At 34.9% G+C, this 17114-nt stretch overlaps 1 protein-coding gene and 1 non-coding gene across 2 annotated transcripts; both read right to left on the bottom strand.

Annotated features, from left to right (window-relative positions):
• Positions 1-3839: 3839 nt before the first annotated feature.
• LOC126980091 (5S ribosomal RNA) lies at positions 3840-3958 on the bottom strand. Its single transcript, XR_007732956.1, has one exon. It is a non-coding gene; the product is annotated as a 5S ribosomal RNA (ribosomal RNA).
• A 5975-nt stretch (positions 3959-9933) lies between these two features.
• Positions 9934-16570, bottom strand: LOC126979918 (eukaryotic translation initiation factor 3 subunit H). Its single transcript, XM_050829513.1, has 5 exons — positions 16404-16570; positions 15744-15961; positions 14253-14412; positions 13257-13461; positions 9934-10329 (listed from the first exon to the last, which is right to left on the bottom strand). Exons 1-5 carry the CDS (start codon positions 16479-16481, stop codon positions 9977-9979), a joined length of 1014 nt encoding a protein of 337 aa, XP_050685470.1. The 5' UTR covers positions 16482-16570; the 3' UTR covers positions 9934-9976.
• Between the last annotated feature and the right edge of the window lie 544 nt (positions 16571-17114).

The following is a 17114-nucleotide window of genomic DNA, read 5'->3' as shown; positions in this document are numbered from 1 at the left end:
GTTTTTTTCTATGAGGTACGATGCTGCAGTTTGGTGATGATTAGATCTGGTTATAATCAGGTTAAATAGAACTTCGTAACATCCCATAATAGATGATGTACAAGACGTACAATGATGTCTCCATGCAGCGCCAAAGTACCTTTTGAGCCTTCTGAAGCATAAATTAAATTCAGGTGACGAGCGCAGTTGTAGTGCCGCTCAGAATTATGGGTTTTTAAATAATCTTGAGCGGCACTGTATTGTTATGGGCAGAGCGTATCAATTACCATCATGTGAACGTCCTGCTCGTCTCGCGCCTTATTTTCATTTAAAAAAAAAACTATAATACGGGTTTTCCTAGGTGCCGAGTTCGTGTTGATAATCACTTTTGTATCAATATCTTATGCAGTAGGTACGTATCTTTTTAGGTACTTTCTTTTCATAGCAACACAAAAGCAGTAGTTAGAGTATAGCACATAATAACAAAACATCTTGAAAATGATATCTTTTTTTTATAAAAATGTAATGTTAAAGCCAGCCAAGCTTCAATAATATACTTAGCTATGAATTTTGTAAGAAACTAAAAAGAAAAATATGAAATTAGATTTAAATTTGTTTTTAATTGTTTAGAAAAATTTTGTCACGCTTATGGTCAATTCATCACTGATATTAAATTAAATAGTTGTGTTGTGTTTCACTTTTTGTAAAAATGTAATGTTGAAAGCTTTATAATATTTCATCGAAGCAAACCGGGTTCTAGCTACTACCATTAAATTATTACCAATTACTACCAAGTGGAGTTTAAAACAGGATATTCGATTAACAACCTCAAATAGCCCGTTTTTGATGCCGTAAACGATCAGTGCATCGCTTCAGATCGATGCTTTTTGCAATCTTCGATGATACCTCAACCACTGCTGGTAATTTCATTATGCAAATGTGGCGTAATGTGTTGCCGGCTATAATCGCTTAAATTATAACTGAGAAACGGGGAGACAAGTGGGAGAAATGGCGGCAAAATGTAATGCGGCTTTAAGTACAGCAATCGGCCTTTATTGACGAATGTTGTGAATTTTTTAAATGTTTACGGTAATGGAATGCAAGCGAGAAGTCCTGACTCTCTTCAATAATTTAATTACGTATATTGAAATATTTTATTTTACAAAATACATTATGATAGTTAAATTTTTTCATACTTAAATAATTTATACTTCTATATTAATTATTATTTTAAAAATATCCGAATACATCCTTTTGGTGTTGTGATTAAACTAGGTACCTAAATTCAATTATTTGAGTTCAATCAATATCCCGATAGTATCAAATCCGAATGTTTGCTAAAATTTCCAACCATAATGGTAGAAATGGAACTCTTCGAAGTAAAGTAGTAAAGATTACGAGCTCCAAGACATTATACCAATGCTATGAACTGATAGAAAATAAGATTAAGTATTTTTATGTGACTACGGCACTTATGAAGGACTTGATGTTAATCTTGTGTTTTATTTTGTTATGCCCTAAAATGACTGTCTAATTATCTACAAACCGTCCCACAGATATTACGATGCTGACATCTGTTGCACAGATTATAATAATTAAAAACATTGGTTTTGTAAAGTTTTAATCAAAATCTCGAAGATAACACTAATTACTTACGTCAGTCAGTTAATTTAAAAATGTATGATAAAAATAAAAACGTTATTTAACTGAATTAGCTGCAGCCTGCAATTTGTGGAGATTGCTCGCAGCGAGCAAACGCTTTCTGTGAATTTTTTAATTAAATTACCAACCAGAAACCAGATGCTGCGAGTTGAGACACGCCCATACGACCTTACTATGACCTTGCGTAAACAGCAAAGATAAATAAAATGGACTTTACGAATAAATAATATCGAATCGAGTTGGAGACAAAAAAATTTGGGTATTCTCACATACAAATTTCTACAGAGGTAGGAACTATTTTTGTGACTCAGCATCTTCTGTTTTAAATAGCCGTTCTAGCAGAACCTATTAGATAGGGGAACCTGTTGTACCTAGTACAGTTTTTTAGATCGCTATTTTTTTTTATTTGACGATCTGTACTCAAACGATTTTTTGCATATTTTGAACGTTCAATTATTTGAGTATTCACCATCAAAATATCAAAAATGTATATTTCATACTTAAGTGTTTTAATAATTAAAACGAAAAAGGGATTTATGGCCAAGGTACAAGGTGGTATACCTAGGAATTAGCGGTTATTTATGGAAAATATAAGTATTCTTATTTGAAACCGTTTTATTCGATTAGATGAACAAAATCAAAATTATAACTATTCGTAGTTTCTTTTTTCTAATAATGCAAAGCTTTTACATTTTACTAGGAATATTATATTACATGAATGTGAAATGATTCAAAATAATATTATCCTGGCCAAAGTACAACATCTAAATGTACATTGGCCACTGACCAATGTACAATTGATTGACAGTGACCGAGGTACCTACAACACTAGGTACCTACTCCAACTTTAACAAAACGGTGGATTTCAAATAATTTGGGGTTACTTATCTCGTAACTTTATGATTGTTTTAATACTGCTTAAAGAAAAGAACCAATGGCATATAAAAGTTCAGAGACTATTTTATTATAATACGTTTACAACTATCAGACTTCAAAGCATTATTATAAATACTTACTTTTTTCCCCAAAAAACTATTTAACGTCGATAACACCGGCTTAATGGCGGTGACTACTTTCAAATTGAATAGTAAGTAGTGACGTACATAATACACTAGACAATAGAATTAAACATCGCAGGAATTTTTGAAACCAGCCTTATGACCTAGGTACACATAGTGCCAAGGTACACTACGTTCCCCTACTGCTTAAGAATGATAGGCTTGACAAAGTTTATTTTTAAATAGGTGCAATTCATGGCAAGAAATGGCCTGGCAATATCCTGGTATACAAGGGCTTTTTCTTAATTAAGCAACGAATATTCACACATTTTACTATACTTTTTTTATGATAATAAAGGACGAGACGAGCAGGACGTTCATCTGATAGTAATTGATATTCTTGAAAAACCCAAAAATTTTGAGCAGCACTACAATTTCGCTCGTCACCTTGTGACATAAGATGTTAAATCTCGTTTGCCCAGTAATTTTACTAGCTACGGCGCCCTTCAGACCGAAACACAATAATGCTTTACGGCAGAAAAAGATGCCGTTGTGGTACCCGTCACCTAGCCGGCATCCTGTACATATCCCATATTCTGAGTACCTTTCAGTATAGTTGAGTTTTAGTCGTAAGCAGCAAATATTAAGTCGAGGCTCCTTCATATTATATGGTGTGATTGGTGATACACAGCAGCAAGACAATACTTCAGACGAGCTCCTAAACACTTTATAAGGAATATAGCCGAGAAATAGCAAAGCACCTCAACCTATCGGAGATCCAGTTTTTTTTACTGAAAATAAGGGACGAGACGAGCAGGACGTTCACATGATGGTAATTGATACGCTCTGCCCATAACAATACAGTGTCGCTCAAGATTATTTAAAAACCCATAATTCTGAGCGGCACTACAACTGCGCTCGTCACCTGAATTTAATTTATGCTGCAGAAGGCTCAAAAGGTACTTTGGCGCTGCATGGAGACATCATTGTACATCATATATTATGGGATGTTACGAAGTTCTATTTAACCTGATTATAACCAGATCTAATTATGACCAAACTGCAGCATCGTACCTCATAAAAAAAACTATTTTCATTAATTGATTAAATGGTCTTCATCCACGGTGTGGTTCTCAAGGAACTTTCTTTCTCCGTACGACTAAAAAAAACAAAGCAAAATAAGTGTTAAAATGAACAAAAAGCCAACATCACGCGGTGTTCCCAAGCGGTCACCCATCTAAGTACTGACCGCGCCCGACGTTGCTTAACTTCGGTGATCGGACGAGAACCGGTGTATTCAACGTGGTATGGACGTTGGCAACAGACTTGTCGAACAACATCAACAGATAGTTCACGTCACACACATCACGAAAATATTTACACTCTACAATTGCGTCATAGCTCTGTAATTAAGAAGGCGTTTCAGTGTCTTTTGCTACTGTCTTCATAACTTTATTTATTTTGTCGGCATTATTCACGATTCACCGGTGTTGGTATCAACTAGTTTCGGAGTATTTGGAGATCCTTAATCAGGGTGAGTGTAGTAAGGTTGCTCTAACGTACCGTCTCGCACTACGGTTAATAATGTCTCACGAATGTTGCAATAGTCTTCATAACTGTATAAAAGGGACAAAATTCACAAGATAACGGATTACATACTCACGCATATTCTGTCCACATGTCCTGGGTGGATGTAAAAGCCATGAACGCCCCTGGGAATATCTTATATTCTCTGCTCTGTGGCATATCAAGAAGAGGGCAGCAGTAAACACATATGGTGACACTCATGTCCCTTTGTTATTTTCTATTTCATAAAAAAAACATTTCATCTGACTAAAACGCGGACGTTTCCTACGGATATCCTCATTTCCCATTCGAGTATACATAGCACTTAAATCATATAAATAGGTATGATAATCTATATATATAAAAGAAAATCGTGTTAGTTACACCATTTATAACTCAAGAACGGCTAGACCATTTTTTCTGTTGTTTGATTTTTTGGGTTACTTAGTCCGGAATAGGATAATTAGTAATAAAATATCGAAAAAATATTATTATAAAAACATTTATTTTCTCATACATTTAGTTTGGATTGATATTTTGACATTTTTGTGACACCGAATCACGACATTTTCTAGCAAACACTCAAAAATACAATGTTTGTTTCCAAATGTCCTCATTTGGGGCAGACATTGTCTAAGAACGACGATTTAATCCGATATTCAGGGTATTAATTTATTTATATTCTTACACACAATACAGTAGAAGAATAACATACCTACTATACTTATTCCTATGTATTATGTATGCTAATTCTAAAAATAAGTGTTAACAAATCAGTAATACGGACTTTGCTTTTGATTTTGTAGATACAAGGACAGATTCACCATCGAATTGGATCATTGCAATCTCTCGAAGATGCACACCATAAATTTTAACAATTATATTTCATGGGCACCATGGAGGAACAATGCAGCAATGATAATAGCAATTCTTCATGATCTGCAGCAACTACTTCATGAACATTTTTCATGTCGAGTTAGCCCGCAAATCTTTAATTTCCGATCCGTCTTGCATTCGCCATGACCATTAACAAATCTCAGGGCCAGTTCTTGATAGTTTGTGGTCTGAATCTAGAAAATCCATGTCCCATGGTCAATCTATATATATACAGTATAAGAGATTTCCACGTATCTACAGTCATCATCATCTTTCACTCATCACGATATCTCTGGAACCATAAGGCTTAGAGACTTGAAATTTGGTAGGAATATTCCTTTCGTCGAGTAGAGGTCAGCTAAGAACGGATTTTACGAAATTCCATCGGCGAGAGTTTTTTTAACAGAACAACGTCTGTCGGGTCCGCTAGTAATGACATAAAAGTTATACATTCTTCTCTAGATTTCTATGGGTGTTCATAGTCGAAACAACACATACGACCACGCCGAATGGAAAGATGTGGAGACTAAAAATAGGCGCGCGTTACGCCCGTGTATGTGATCAAAGTATTAATTACATCGTCCATTTAGATTAAATCCATGTGTCGTCGAGAAATAATTAAGAATTAGGAAACCCGTGAAGACACTAATCATTGCCTCTCTTAAAGCTTAAGTGGTCTACATTTGGAGGCGGGCAAGGTATTGCTTAAACTTAGCCAGGAGTCAATTACGAACTGTTACAAGTTTTCTCTCTGGGTATTGAAAACTTAAAAGACACCTAGTAAAACTTCGCATCAGTGAATGCAGTTTCTGCCTAGAAGCCAACAAGACCCTAAGCATATCATACTAGTGTGAGATCCCCGACAATTCTAGCAGCTCAACATTGCCCGTCTAAATGTTTGAGCTGATACTGGATAAAACTAATTACTGGATAAAAGAAGGTCTCTACGTCGTGTTACTGTAAGTAATTGCCTCGCTATTCGATGAAAACCACACGTTCAATATGACCGGTATTGTAGCAGTCACTCGATATTAGAAACCCCAAAAATCTGATAGCTATTATTAATTCCATCATCAAGTTATACTTCTTTTGGCACGATGGAGAAAAATGATGAGAGCTAATTTTTACGAAGCGCGCGCACACCGACACCTGAATTCTACATCGTGAAGTTAGTTCTAGGTGGCATGAAAATCGATAACTATGTTCAAGTTGTATATTCTAGTATTTTTATATTTAGAACACGTGTTTCGTAACAGTACAATTAAACAGTGTGAATAAATAAATATTATTTTGGTGTTTTATTAAATCAATTTCATATACGACGGTGATAGTATTTACTAATAATTTATTAGTATATCTATATATATTGAATATTAGTGATAAAACTGATTTGAATAAACTGTTTTGAGTGCATTTAGGTATAGATTTGAGGTTAATGTCGGTATGTATAATTTATTTATATCGTTAATTAAAAATTATTTCGTTATTATCTAAAAAATATACTTTATTCGTTTTGTTTTATTTCTGGAATATTAACAAATTTTATGTACTTATAAATAAAAATCTACAACCTTAAATTCTGAGTGTTTATACTATCTTTGATCTTAACTATTTGTTAGAATTTGATTTATTTTTCCATACGCCAAAGAAGTATAACTTCTAACGCGTGTATATAAGTACACACACTCTTTTTTATTTAATACCTTAGATATTTTTTACGTCTAGATAGAGCATCTTGCTGTTAGGTCACGCAAGTGTGCATGACAAGCTACGTCTTACACACTTTGTGTTAGTGTGCGTGCGTTGCTGAAAGTAGAGGTTAACAGTTCACCGCTATTTTTTCAACGTTCACAGCTGTCACAGTCTATCTAGACGTATAAATTATCTAAGTTTGACACAATATATTCTACTAGAACTAAATAAACCTCGATATTGCCCGGTTTACACAATTATTTTTAAATGACAATATAATTTACGAGAAAAGATAATTCATACCCACGCGTTAATTGACAAAACTATAATACGGATTAGTCAATTAACCGGAGGCTGGGGTGACCAAAATTGAGCAATTTGCGGTGATCAAAGAATAATCCTACTAGTAATCCCCATTATCCTTTGGCGGCTTATAAATAAACAACGGTCACAGAATAAAAAACCTTGCACGCTTAAATTACAGCAGCTATTACGAGAAATAAGTCTAATTAAGTTATTATAATCCTAGACAGCTGTCTGTAAGCAAACAAAAACGTACTTCCTATGTTGGTAATTCGTATGTAAGAATCTTAATAGTGTTGTTTATGGAGTAGAGTATATTTGTGGCTAATGATAATGTGAGTGGATATAATGTTTTTGCTAATTGAAATAACTGACATCCGTCCTTAGTTACTGTCTTTAAATATGTGCATAAGTACTTACATTTGTTAATACTTACTTAAATTGTTAGCTTTGGTTTTGATTAACATTATAATTACTATTGTTTAAGCATTAATTTTTATTAGTAACTTAGTCGTCACCTGTGTTAGACGACTAAGTTACTAATTCTACTTTAACTTCAGACTTAAAAATTTCATATTACAGAGTTTTAAACCATAGATGTATACTGAAGTAAATAGATTGATAAAGTAATAGAGTCAGCGGATAGATAGTATCGAGGTACCTATAAGTGTGTATCAAGTTTTTGTAACAGAAACCAAAGACTGACTTGTAACGTTAGTTTGCGATTCATCATTCGCGGCGAGCACCGCGTGCTTCACTCGACTGTCGGATTTTTAGCGGATCCTTCTGAGTTCTGAGTGTTCTGAGAGTCAGCCTCATTACAAGTCAGTCAGTGGCCAGTGCACGTACCGCATAGAACACTTACTCTAACGAGACTTTTTTTAGTTTTTAGTGGGATAACGAAAAATACCCTTTTATTTATCGACGATTGTCTTACAAAGAAAAATCAATTTTATGGGATCCTACTTATCCAAATCATCTCTACGCCTGACCATATCAACGCTCTTCGACAACTCTTCCCTTACAGCCTCGCCTAGTATCGGAATTCTGGGTTTCGAAATCTCGAGCGATTGCCAATTCCGTTGCGATCTGGAGAGCAAAGCTAAATCGACCGTTCCGAAGAGCTGTTTCACCTGATTCCTGCCGCCGAATTACACTTTCGTGACCTTCGACACGCCACATATTAGAATATCATCCGCACCATCTATGTGTGGCGCTCCTCCACTGTGCGCTTTTCAAGGAGCTTCCTTGTGCGGAGGTTTCGGGACAATATGACATTATGACCTATGTTGCAAGAGAATGTGGACGGCGGTGATTACAAAAAAACATGACAAGAAATGGAATGGAATGTTAGAAAGCCGATTCGATATCCGACATCCGATCTCTATGACATACCTACCCTCTGCCAGGTCCTCTCCCTCAGACATATAGGTATTAATTTTTCAAGCTATTCTGCGCAAAAACACCCAACTTACCTTTGATCTTAAATCCACACGACACTCGAATAGAGTTTGTAACACTGAATCACGTAGAACCATAGCTGCAAGTCGCCATTAAGGTGCCACTCCATCAGTGTGCGACATGCAGCACAATGTATGGCACAAATGTTTCTTTCGGTGGACTCACTCAAGTATATATATTTACAAAATGTGCGTGGTGTTTGACACAATGTTCGCACATTCACTTTTCACGGACTCAGTCTTTCTTCCGCTATCGGAGCGAAAACATTTTTTTGTTCGCGAACATTTTAATTGACTACTTTACGTATTTCATTTCATGAGTTATTAACCGACTTCAAAAAGGAGGAGGTTATCAATTCGATCGGTATTTTTTTTTATTTACTTATTTACTACTGATTACTCTGAGAATAATTATGATCCGATTTTCGAGATTTTTCTTTAGTTCGATGCAGATGCCATTTGGTACCATAAAAATTTTACATAGCTTGGCCAACATAATAGTTTTACTAAACTACTAGTTTTATGAAAATTTTTGTGTATCTCGATGATATAATTGTTTTATGTGTACGGATTTTTTAGCTATCATTCAGGTTGATTATATAATAATTTATAAGTAAAAAATAATAATTAATTAAGTACTAAAAAGTAAAAAAAACTTGGTTTAATAAAACCGACATTAAATACTGAAAAGTATCAAATAACTAAAAATTTAATTTAATACACCTTGAGCTCTAATATTAATAATATACTATTATTTGTATGTGCTACATATTGATAGCATTGAATTCGGTGCCAAGCCAAATGTACATACCAAGTGTAGGTAAGTACCTACACTCGCCACGCGCGACTTTGAGCGGGATAGCTTCGTGTAGAACAAACAACCCAAGCGGACAGACACGCGTGGCTGGACAAATTTAATAATTACAGTAAGTAAGCAGTTTTATAATATTAAGTTTTATTTTGATTAGGACTTGGCACCGAATCAAAACCTATCAATATGTAGCACATATAAATAATTGTATTATATTAATATTAAATGTAAAGGTGTATTAAATTAAATTTTTAGTTATTTGATACTTTTCAGTTTTTACGGATTTTAACCTTACAGGCCATTTTTTATTCATCATAATCAGCCGGAAGACGTCCACTGGTGCACAAAGGCCTCCCCAAAGAACTCCACAACGATTGGTCCTGTGCTGCCCTCATCCCACATATTCCAGCGATCTTGACCAGATCGTTGGTCCATCTTGTTGGCAATGATTAATAAATAAATCATACATAATTTTTTAATAACTTTACATAATTACGTGGGTACTTTTTAAACTCTTAATATTTAGTTTTTACCCATAATAGGAATTTAAAAATTCCCCAAGGTTTTAAGGATAAATAAATAAAAATTCAGTTTAGTATCTCATTTAATACAAATTATATCCATCACAATTAGTTGTTCTGCTTCGACTCCTTAGCGTTTTGTAGAGCTTGGGTCAAATACAACTTTGCGAGACTTTGTGAGCAAAAGTGACTGATATGTTGGCTGTATGTGTTGATTTGGCCAGCTACAATCATAGGCGTGAGCCTCGGGGGCACAGGGTGCGGCTTGAAAAGCTTGTTCACATCATCATCAGGTAGTGGAGGTTCATCCTTGGCAGCCCTGGCAGCATTCTCCTGAGCCCTCTTCAGCAACCACCTATGTTTGTCTTGCTGCTGACGGACAACCAACTGTTGGTAGCGGTTGAATTTGATGGCTTCCTGATTCAACTCATCAACACGATCCATTAAGCTACGAAGCTGGCCTGAAAGTTTAAGCCATCTTTAGTTGGACTTTTTTGCCTTATTTTAAGAATAGCAAACAGCTTCATAATAAAGAAATAAAAACAAACATTTATTTAATTATTACATATTCAAGACAACAAAATACAAATAAGAGCTTTTTAATTATTTTTCTCTCAATTTATAATTATAGATAAGTTACTTATATAACGTTTTACAATAATCGGTTTAGCTAATGGACAGCTCGAAATCGAAGGACCTTGTCAAAATCGGCGAGCAGCTTTCCAGTTACCTGAACTTACGTGTTCCAGACACGCAAGTTCTGGTTGTTGTCGAAAGCTGCTCTTGATACCTGAAGGTTGGCTGAAACCAGCCGTCCCTGCCGCCGTTGCACATGAAGAATGACACCCTAGCCCATACGACAATAGAAAAAGCCGATCTTCTGTGCGCTCTTTTTGCCTCCAACTCGACTCTTGACGACAACGGAAAAACACCGCCGACCATCCCGCGGTGTCTTAGCTCTATGCCTGAAGTACAGTTCAGCCAGAAAACTGTTCGGCAGGCTCTGTTTTCGTTGGACGTCAGGAAGTCGAGCGAGCCGGATGGCATTTCTCCTATCGTGCTTAGAACGTGTGCCCCTGAGTTGACGCCCGCCGGTGCTAACGCGTTTATTCCGGCACTCATATACAAAAGGCGTAGTCCCTGACTCATGGAAGTCAGACCTTGTCCTTCCGATCCAAAAAAAAAGGAGACAGTTCGGATCCGGCAAACTACAGGCCTATTGCTATTACCTCCCTGCTCTCCAATATCATGGAGAGCATATTTAACCGCCAGGTCTCGGTATACCTAGAAGGTCACCAGTTGATCAACGACCGACAGTACGGCTTTTGCTATAGTCGATTGGCAGGCTGGTCAGGGGCGTGCATTCCATATATGCCAATTGGCATAACCTACCTACAATGTTTAGAGACTAAATAATATACCTACACTAGATTCCAAGTTAATTCAGATAACAGGCACGTCCTGGGTAGGCAAGCTTATGACAGTTCAAATGGACAACAGCAGCTGTCACGGATTAAACCAACGAAATAAATTATACCTACATTATGATTTATGAGTAATTATTATGACGTGTCTCGTTGGCTTAGTGTCCGAGTTTCAACCTTATTGCGCTCCAATAAGAGTGTTGACATATGAGATAGAAAATATGACATTTCCGGAAATAAAAATATATTTTGTTAAGTAATCAACAATGACAGACGACACGACTAATCACATGCTAATTAAATTATTTATTTGTGTTGATTTGTTTACTGTTAATTATATTTAGTGTTTGTATTGGGAAAAAAAGAAGTTGCTGTGTGTTTTGTGTTTAAAATAGGTAACTAGTAAGGAACTAAAATATAATTGAGAAATTCCAGTGTCACGAATGTGGCGAAAATATGATTTGTTTACAGAAATTAGGTACGTATCCTTTTGCACAATGTCGTTCGTAGATAAAATAAAAATTGTTTCTCTTAATACACCAAGGCCAAATATTAGTTTAACTCAAGAAAAGGATAAAACTATGAGATATTTCAATACCAAGTATTACGAAAAATACACTTGGCTAGCTGGAAGCCGCCATTCCAATTTATTGTTCTGCTTTCCTTGCTGTTTATTTTCTACAACGAAGATTGTGTGGAATGATAATGGTTACGGTGGCTTGAATAATTTTACAAATCTTGCTAAAAAACACGATCAATCAAATCATCATCATCAAATCAAACGAAAAATGTTGGTAGGTGAACATATATTTATCCTTATAACAGGAACTAAATTTTTAAATATTTATCGCAATTACGACTAGTTAGGCTTCCAATGCCTACCGAGCTGGAAAACCAATGCACGCCCCTGCTTCTGGTATACCTAACACATAGATGGGCGGCGCGTATCGAAGGAAGGGGGAAGTCCTGGCAGTTAGCCTGTATATACGGAAAGCCTTTGATAGTGTATGGCACGACGCGCTTCTCGCAAAACTTCCATCATATGGGCTTCCCGAGAGCTTTTGCAAGTGGACCTCTAGCGTACTCACTGGGCGCGGCATACAAGTCGTTGTCGACGGTTATTGCTCTAACCTGAAGCCCGTTAACGCTGGAGTGCTGTGAGCTATCTCCCACACTGTTTCTTCTGCGTATCAATGATATGTTTGACACCTCCAACATACATTGCTATGCAGACGACAGCACGGGCGATGCCATATACACGGGCCATGCAGGTCTCTCTCGAGAATTCGTCGACCAGTGCCGGGAGAAACTTGTGTCTTCTATCGAGTCCTCTCTTGAGAAGGTCGGGGAATGGGGTAAATTGAACCTTGTCCAATTTAACCCCCAGAAGACTCAAGTTTGCGCGTTTACCACAAAAAAAAAACCATTTGTCGTATCGTCGCTCTTCGACAACACTCCCTTACAACCTCGCCTAGTATCGGAATTCTGGGTCCCGATATCTCGAGATCATGCCAATTCCGCGGCCATCTGGAGAGCAAAGCCAAATTGGCTACGAAGAAACTAGGCGTCATAAATAGAGCACGGCAATACTTCAAGCCAGCCCACATTCTAGCGCTGAAAAACGCAGGTCCAGCCACATGGATATTGCTGTCATCTCTGGTCTAGCGCACCCCAGTATCAGCTCGATCCATTTGACCGCGTGCAATGCAGAGCAGCTCGAACTTAATAAAATATTAGGTGGCCTGCACAGACCCAGACAAGAACCGAGCAATTGAAAATTTTTATAATTTTTTTTTATTTTATAATTAACAACAAAGGCATATGCTTTAAGCATACTATAGTTGACACCCATTCTTCTCAGGTCTGAGGCATACTTTTGCGAATGGGTACTTGTGAAGCCTTCCATGTAAGCCTTCTTTGTCAGAGAAGCTTTCATATTAGAAAGAAGTTATATGAAAAATCACCTTCAAGAACTGATGCAGTTCCAAGATCCAAAAATTTGGAGCCCTCTTCCTCTGGTATCATCTCTGACAGCTCTGACATCATTATGTTGGTAAGAGGAGAGTTCCGTATCACAATTGGCACTTCTATAAATAGATTCTCATAACCAATCTTAAGGTTACGTAAAGCTTCTGGTGTGTAATCCTCTTCTTTATACATAGCTATAGCCTGAGAAGAAAAGACAATTTATTACCTTTATAATTCACTTGTTAATATAGTATCTTAAATACTATGGTGTATCATACTTTTGTAACAAATCTATATATAATAGTGATTACTCTTTTGTGGCGTCCGTTATCCAAATCAACTAGATATGTGTGAGTTTATGCAGTATTTTACTCTACTTTTGAATGTGGAAAATCTTAGAAACAAACAAACATATTATGCTAACTACTAGGCTGAATTGAGATAGTAACTTGTTGTCGGGTGATGTAAATGCTTATACAACATGATCCCAGATAATGTTCAAGCAATTGTATTATGAAATTTAAAACAATTGTTTGAGACTGTTTATGTGGTAACAGCTGCTATATAACATAAATAACTTTCTTAATGATACCATTGATTGGGAATGGAGCAAACACCATCAGACTATTAAAATTATAAATTTGATTGAAGAATCACACTGAGTTTCTTGCACAAATTATTCTCAGGTCTGAGGCATTAATTTTCAAATGGGCTGTATATACTTTTGAATTTCATGTATATTGAAAAAAAAATATTGAAAGTGCTTAGCTTCCTTAGTAGAAATCTGTTTAAACAATGGTACACATGTCAACATACCTACTTTCAAATTTTATTATAAATGTACACACTCTCCTACTCTTAGACATTGAGCTCACTATATGGCAATTATAGTTATTTATGCTCTCTCACAATATACTTAAGGATGTGTGTGAACTGCACATTATACAATACCTAAGTTTGTTTTACCTTTCATATTAATTTAATAATATTACCTGTGGTGTAAGACGATAAGCTTTCAGTGTTAAGAATCCTCTGGCAGACTTCTTTGTATCATAAATAACCACAACACTCTCTTCAATAGAGGTCTGGTAATGGTATTGTGACTCCAACAGTGATTGACTCAAGAAGTTACCTACATCTGCACTTTGATACCTGAAATATTATTTATATAATGTATATAGTATATTTATTAAGAACATAAACAATTTTTAAAGTTTTTTAATAATTGTAATAATAATAAACTACCAAGTTTTTTTTTAATAATATTGGTAGTTTGAAATATTTAAATGGTAATAAATATACAATGATTTAAATGATATAGTTTAGTATTCTTTAATATTCTTATAACAAACACCAGTAACTACTTGCAGTGTGTGACTCTCTTACTAATTTGTATGAAGGACAAAAATATTATTTAGTAACAATAAAAATTTAATTTAAGCAGCTCTAAATAAAAAAATTATTTAAATATTAAATTCTTATTTTTAGATAATTATTTATATTTATTAATTAATTAGAAGAAGTGCAGAAAAAAAACCAAAGTATGGCTGAATTTTATGTGTTAACAGAATGTTCATCTGAAGTTTGTTTATATACACATATTCATTCAAATTCAAATATTTTTATTCACAATAGGATTTAAAATCACTTATTGAACATCAAAATCTACCACCACCCATTCAAAAGAGACTCAGACCTGAGAAGAATGGGCACAAGAAACTCAGCGGTCTTTTTTTTTTTATATATAAAATATGGATTACAATGTAATATCGTACAATAAACATTTATAATTAAAGAGCCTGAGGGTGTTCGCTTTATTCCCAGTCCGTGGTGTCATTAAGAAAATCGTTTATGCTATAATAACCTTTCCCACACAAACATTTTTTAACAATTCTTTTAAATTTCGTAACACATTTGTTTTGTACATTTTCTGGGATCATATTGTAGAAGCATATACATCGCCCAACAAAAGACTTACACTAACTCGAGCCAACCAAGTAGTGGGCATAACAAGTTTATGTTTGTTCCTCGTGTTAACATTATGAATGTCACAGTTTCTAGAAAATTCCTCAATGTGCTTATGAACATACAAAACATTATCGAAAATGTATTGAGAAGCAACAATCAAAATGTTTATTTCTTTAAATTTTTCTCTTAATGATTCTTTAGGACCTAGGTTATAAATCGCGCATATAGCCCTCATCTGCAGCACAAAGATAGTATTAATATCGGCCGCACTGCCCCATAACAATATACATTCATTCAACATACATTCAAATTAACTCTATTCTCGCTTCTGTCAGTAGTGATATATTGCAAAATTAATTTAGTGAAAGATAAATTATACAATGAGCATGCACATTATATTATAATACTTTAATATACTACTTTATAAAGTAATATTTAAATTTGTACACAAATATTCATTTGCAACACATGAAGCCAAATCCAAAACAATTTATGCTCAATATAATAAGACTCACCATCCAACATGGAAGTGATCAACATTCACTCTTCTGAGTCTTCTCATCATATCCAGCTGGTATTCCTCTTCATCCATGGTATCATCATGTTTGGGAAATGGGAAACAGTTCGTAATCTCCAAACGGTTTTCAACAACCAGACCAAGCAAAGCCCCTTGGGCCACTTCCATATTGCTGCATGATTCCTCATGACAGTGTTTCACTATTTTCATTACAGCCTATAAAAAGGAACAAGACAATACTATTTATGATGGATAAAGTAATAAGCCTGTGTTGCCTAGTTTAAATAAATTACCATAAATATTTGATTAAACACTTGATAAAATGTATGCGAAGAAGTTTAAATTAATGTTTGCTGATAGAAGAAAACAAGGTGAATCACGCAGCCAATGAAATAAAAGGTAAATAAACTCGACATAACCTCAAACAATTGCTTACATCGGACATGAAAATTACTTACATACAAACAATAGTTTAGATCTTAACTTGTATGTTTTTTTTTTATAAATATGACTAAATTATGGTAAATAGTATCGAATACTCATTTTAGTATTCTTAACACTAACAGACAGTAAAATTTTAATTATTTTATATTGCGTTGACGTGTCAGTTAAGTAAATACTTAATTATTGCCTACAACTTAATCTTTCAATAACATACCAATCCATCACACTGAACATAAGTTATAGCAGCCTCACTTTCAGGGGCCCGTCTAGATGAACCGCCCCGAGTCGCCATTTTTTAAAGAGGAATAAGAATCACTGTCTATCTAGCAAAAGCAAGCAACTGCCAAGCAACATCATACTTCATTCATAGACATTTTTTTTTTGGTTCTGTTCGTCCATCTGGACAGGCAAAGGGGTCAAAAGCCCATACAGCCAAGTCTTCATTTTTATTTTTCTATTCTTCACGTTACACAGCTTGTTCAAAGTCAAGCTAAGTATTTATATAATCTTCATCTTCAAACATAAATAGTACAATTTCCCATAAAAGTAGTATTTCGTGTTCTTCATGTTTCATTTTCTTCATATACATATAGGTTCGCATGAAAGGCTTTTTCTTCTTGTTCCAATTAAGATCAAGCTTAGCCCCTTATTTTTAATAATAAACTTTTATGATATACTACTAAAATATAAATCTCATATACGTTATAAGAAATATATTATACATGAATTATAAATAATAATGATGAATATTAGTTGAATATAATTATAAGATAATATGAAACTAATTTAAGGTATAACTACAAATATAATATTTACATTAAAATTTACATTAAAGTCCAATAATAATTAATGGACGAATATGTTTTAAGTCTGTGTAAGGGATTGTGTCAAAAGTCAAGCCGTATTTTCAAATTTCGTTGTTGAA

This window comes from Leptidea sinapis, chromosome 4 (genome assembly GCF_905404315.1).
Source record: "Leptidea sinapis chromosome 4, ilLepSina1.1, whole genome shotgun sequence".
Lineage (NCBI taxonomy): Eukaryota > Metazoa > Arthropoda > Insecta > Lepidoptera > Pieridae > Leptidea > Leptidea sinapis.
The sequence above is the reverse complement of the archived record's forward strand: the minus strand, read 5'-3'. Positions and strand labels throughout refer to the sequence as shown.

What these genes read in the sequence shown, in the direction of transcription:
- LOC126979918 (XM_050829513.1), bottom strand. Translation starts at nt 16,481, where the DNA reads ATGGCGACTCGGGGCGGTTCATCTAGACGGGCCCCTGAAAGTGAGGCT. An exon ending in ATGTTCAGTGTGATGGATTG is followed by an intron (nt 15,962 to 16,403) that starts GTATGTTATTGA and finishes TCCTTTTTATAG; the next exon opens with GCTGTAATGAAAATAGTGAA. An exon ending in CTTATCGTCTTACACCACAG is followed by an intron (nt 13,462 to 14,252) that starts GTAATATTATTA and finishes TTTTCTTCTCAG; the next exon opens with GCTATAGCTATGTATAAAGA.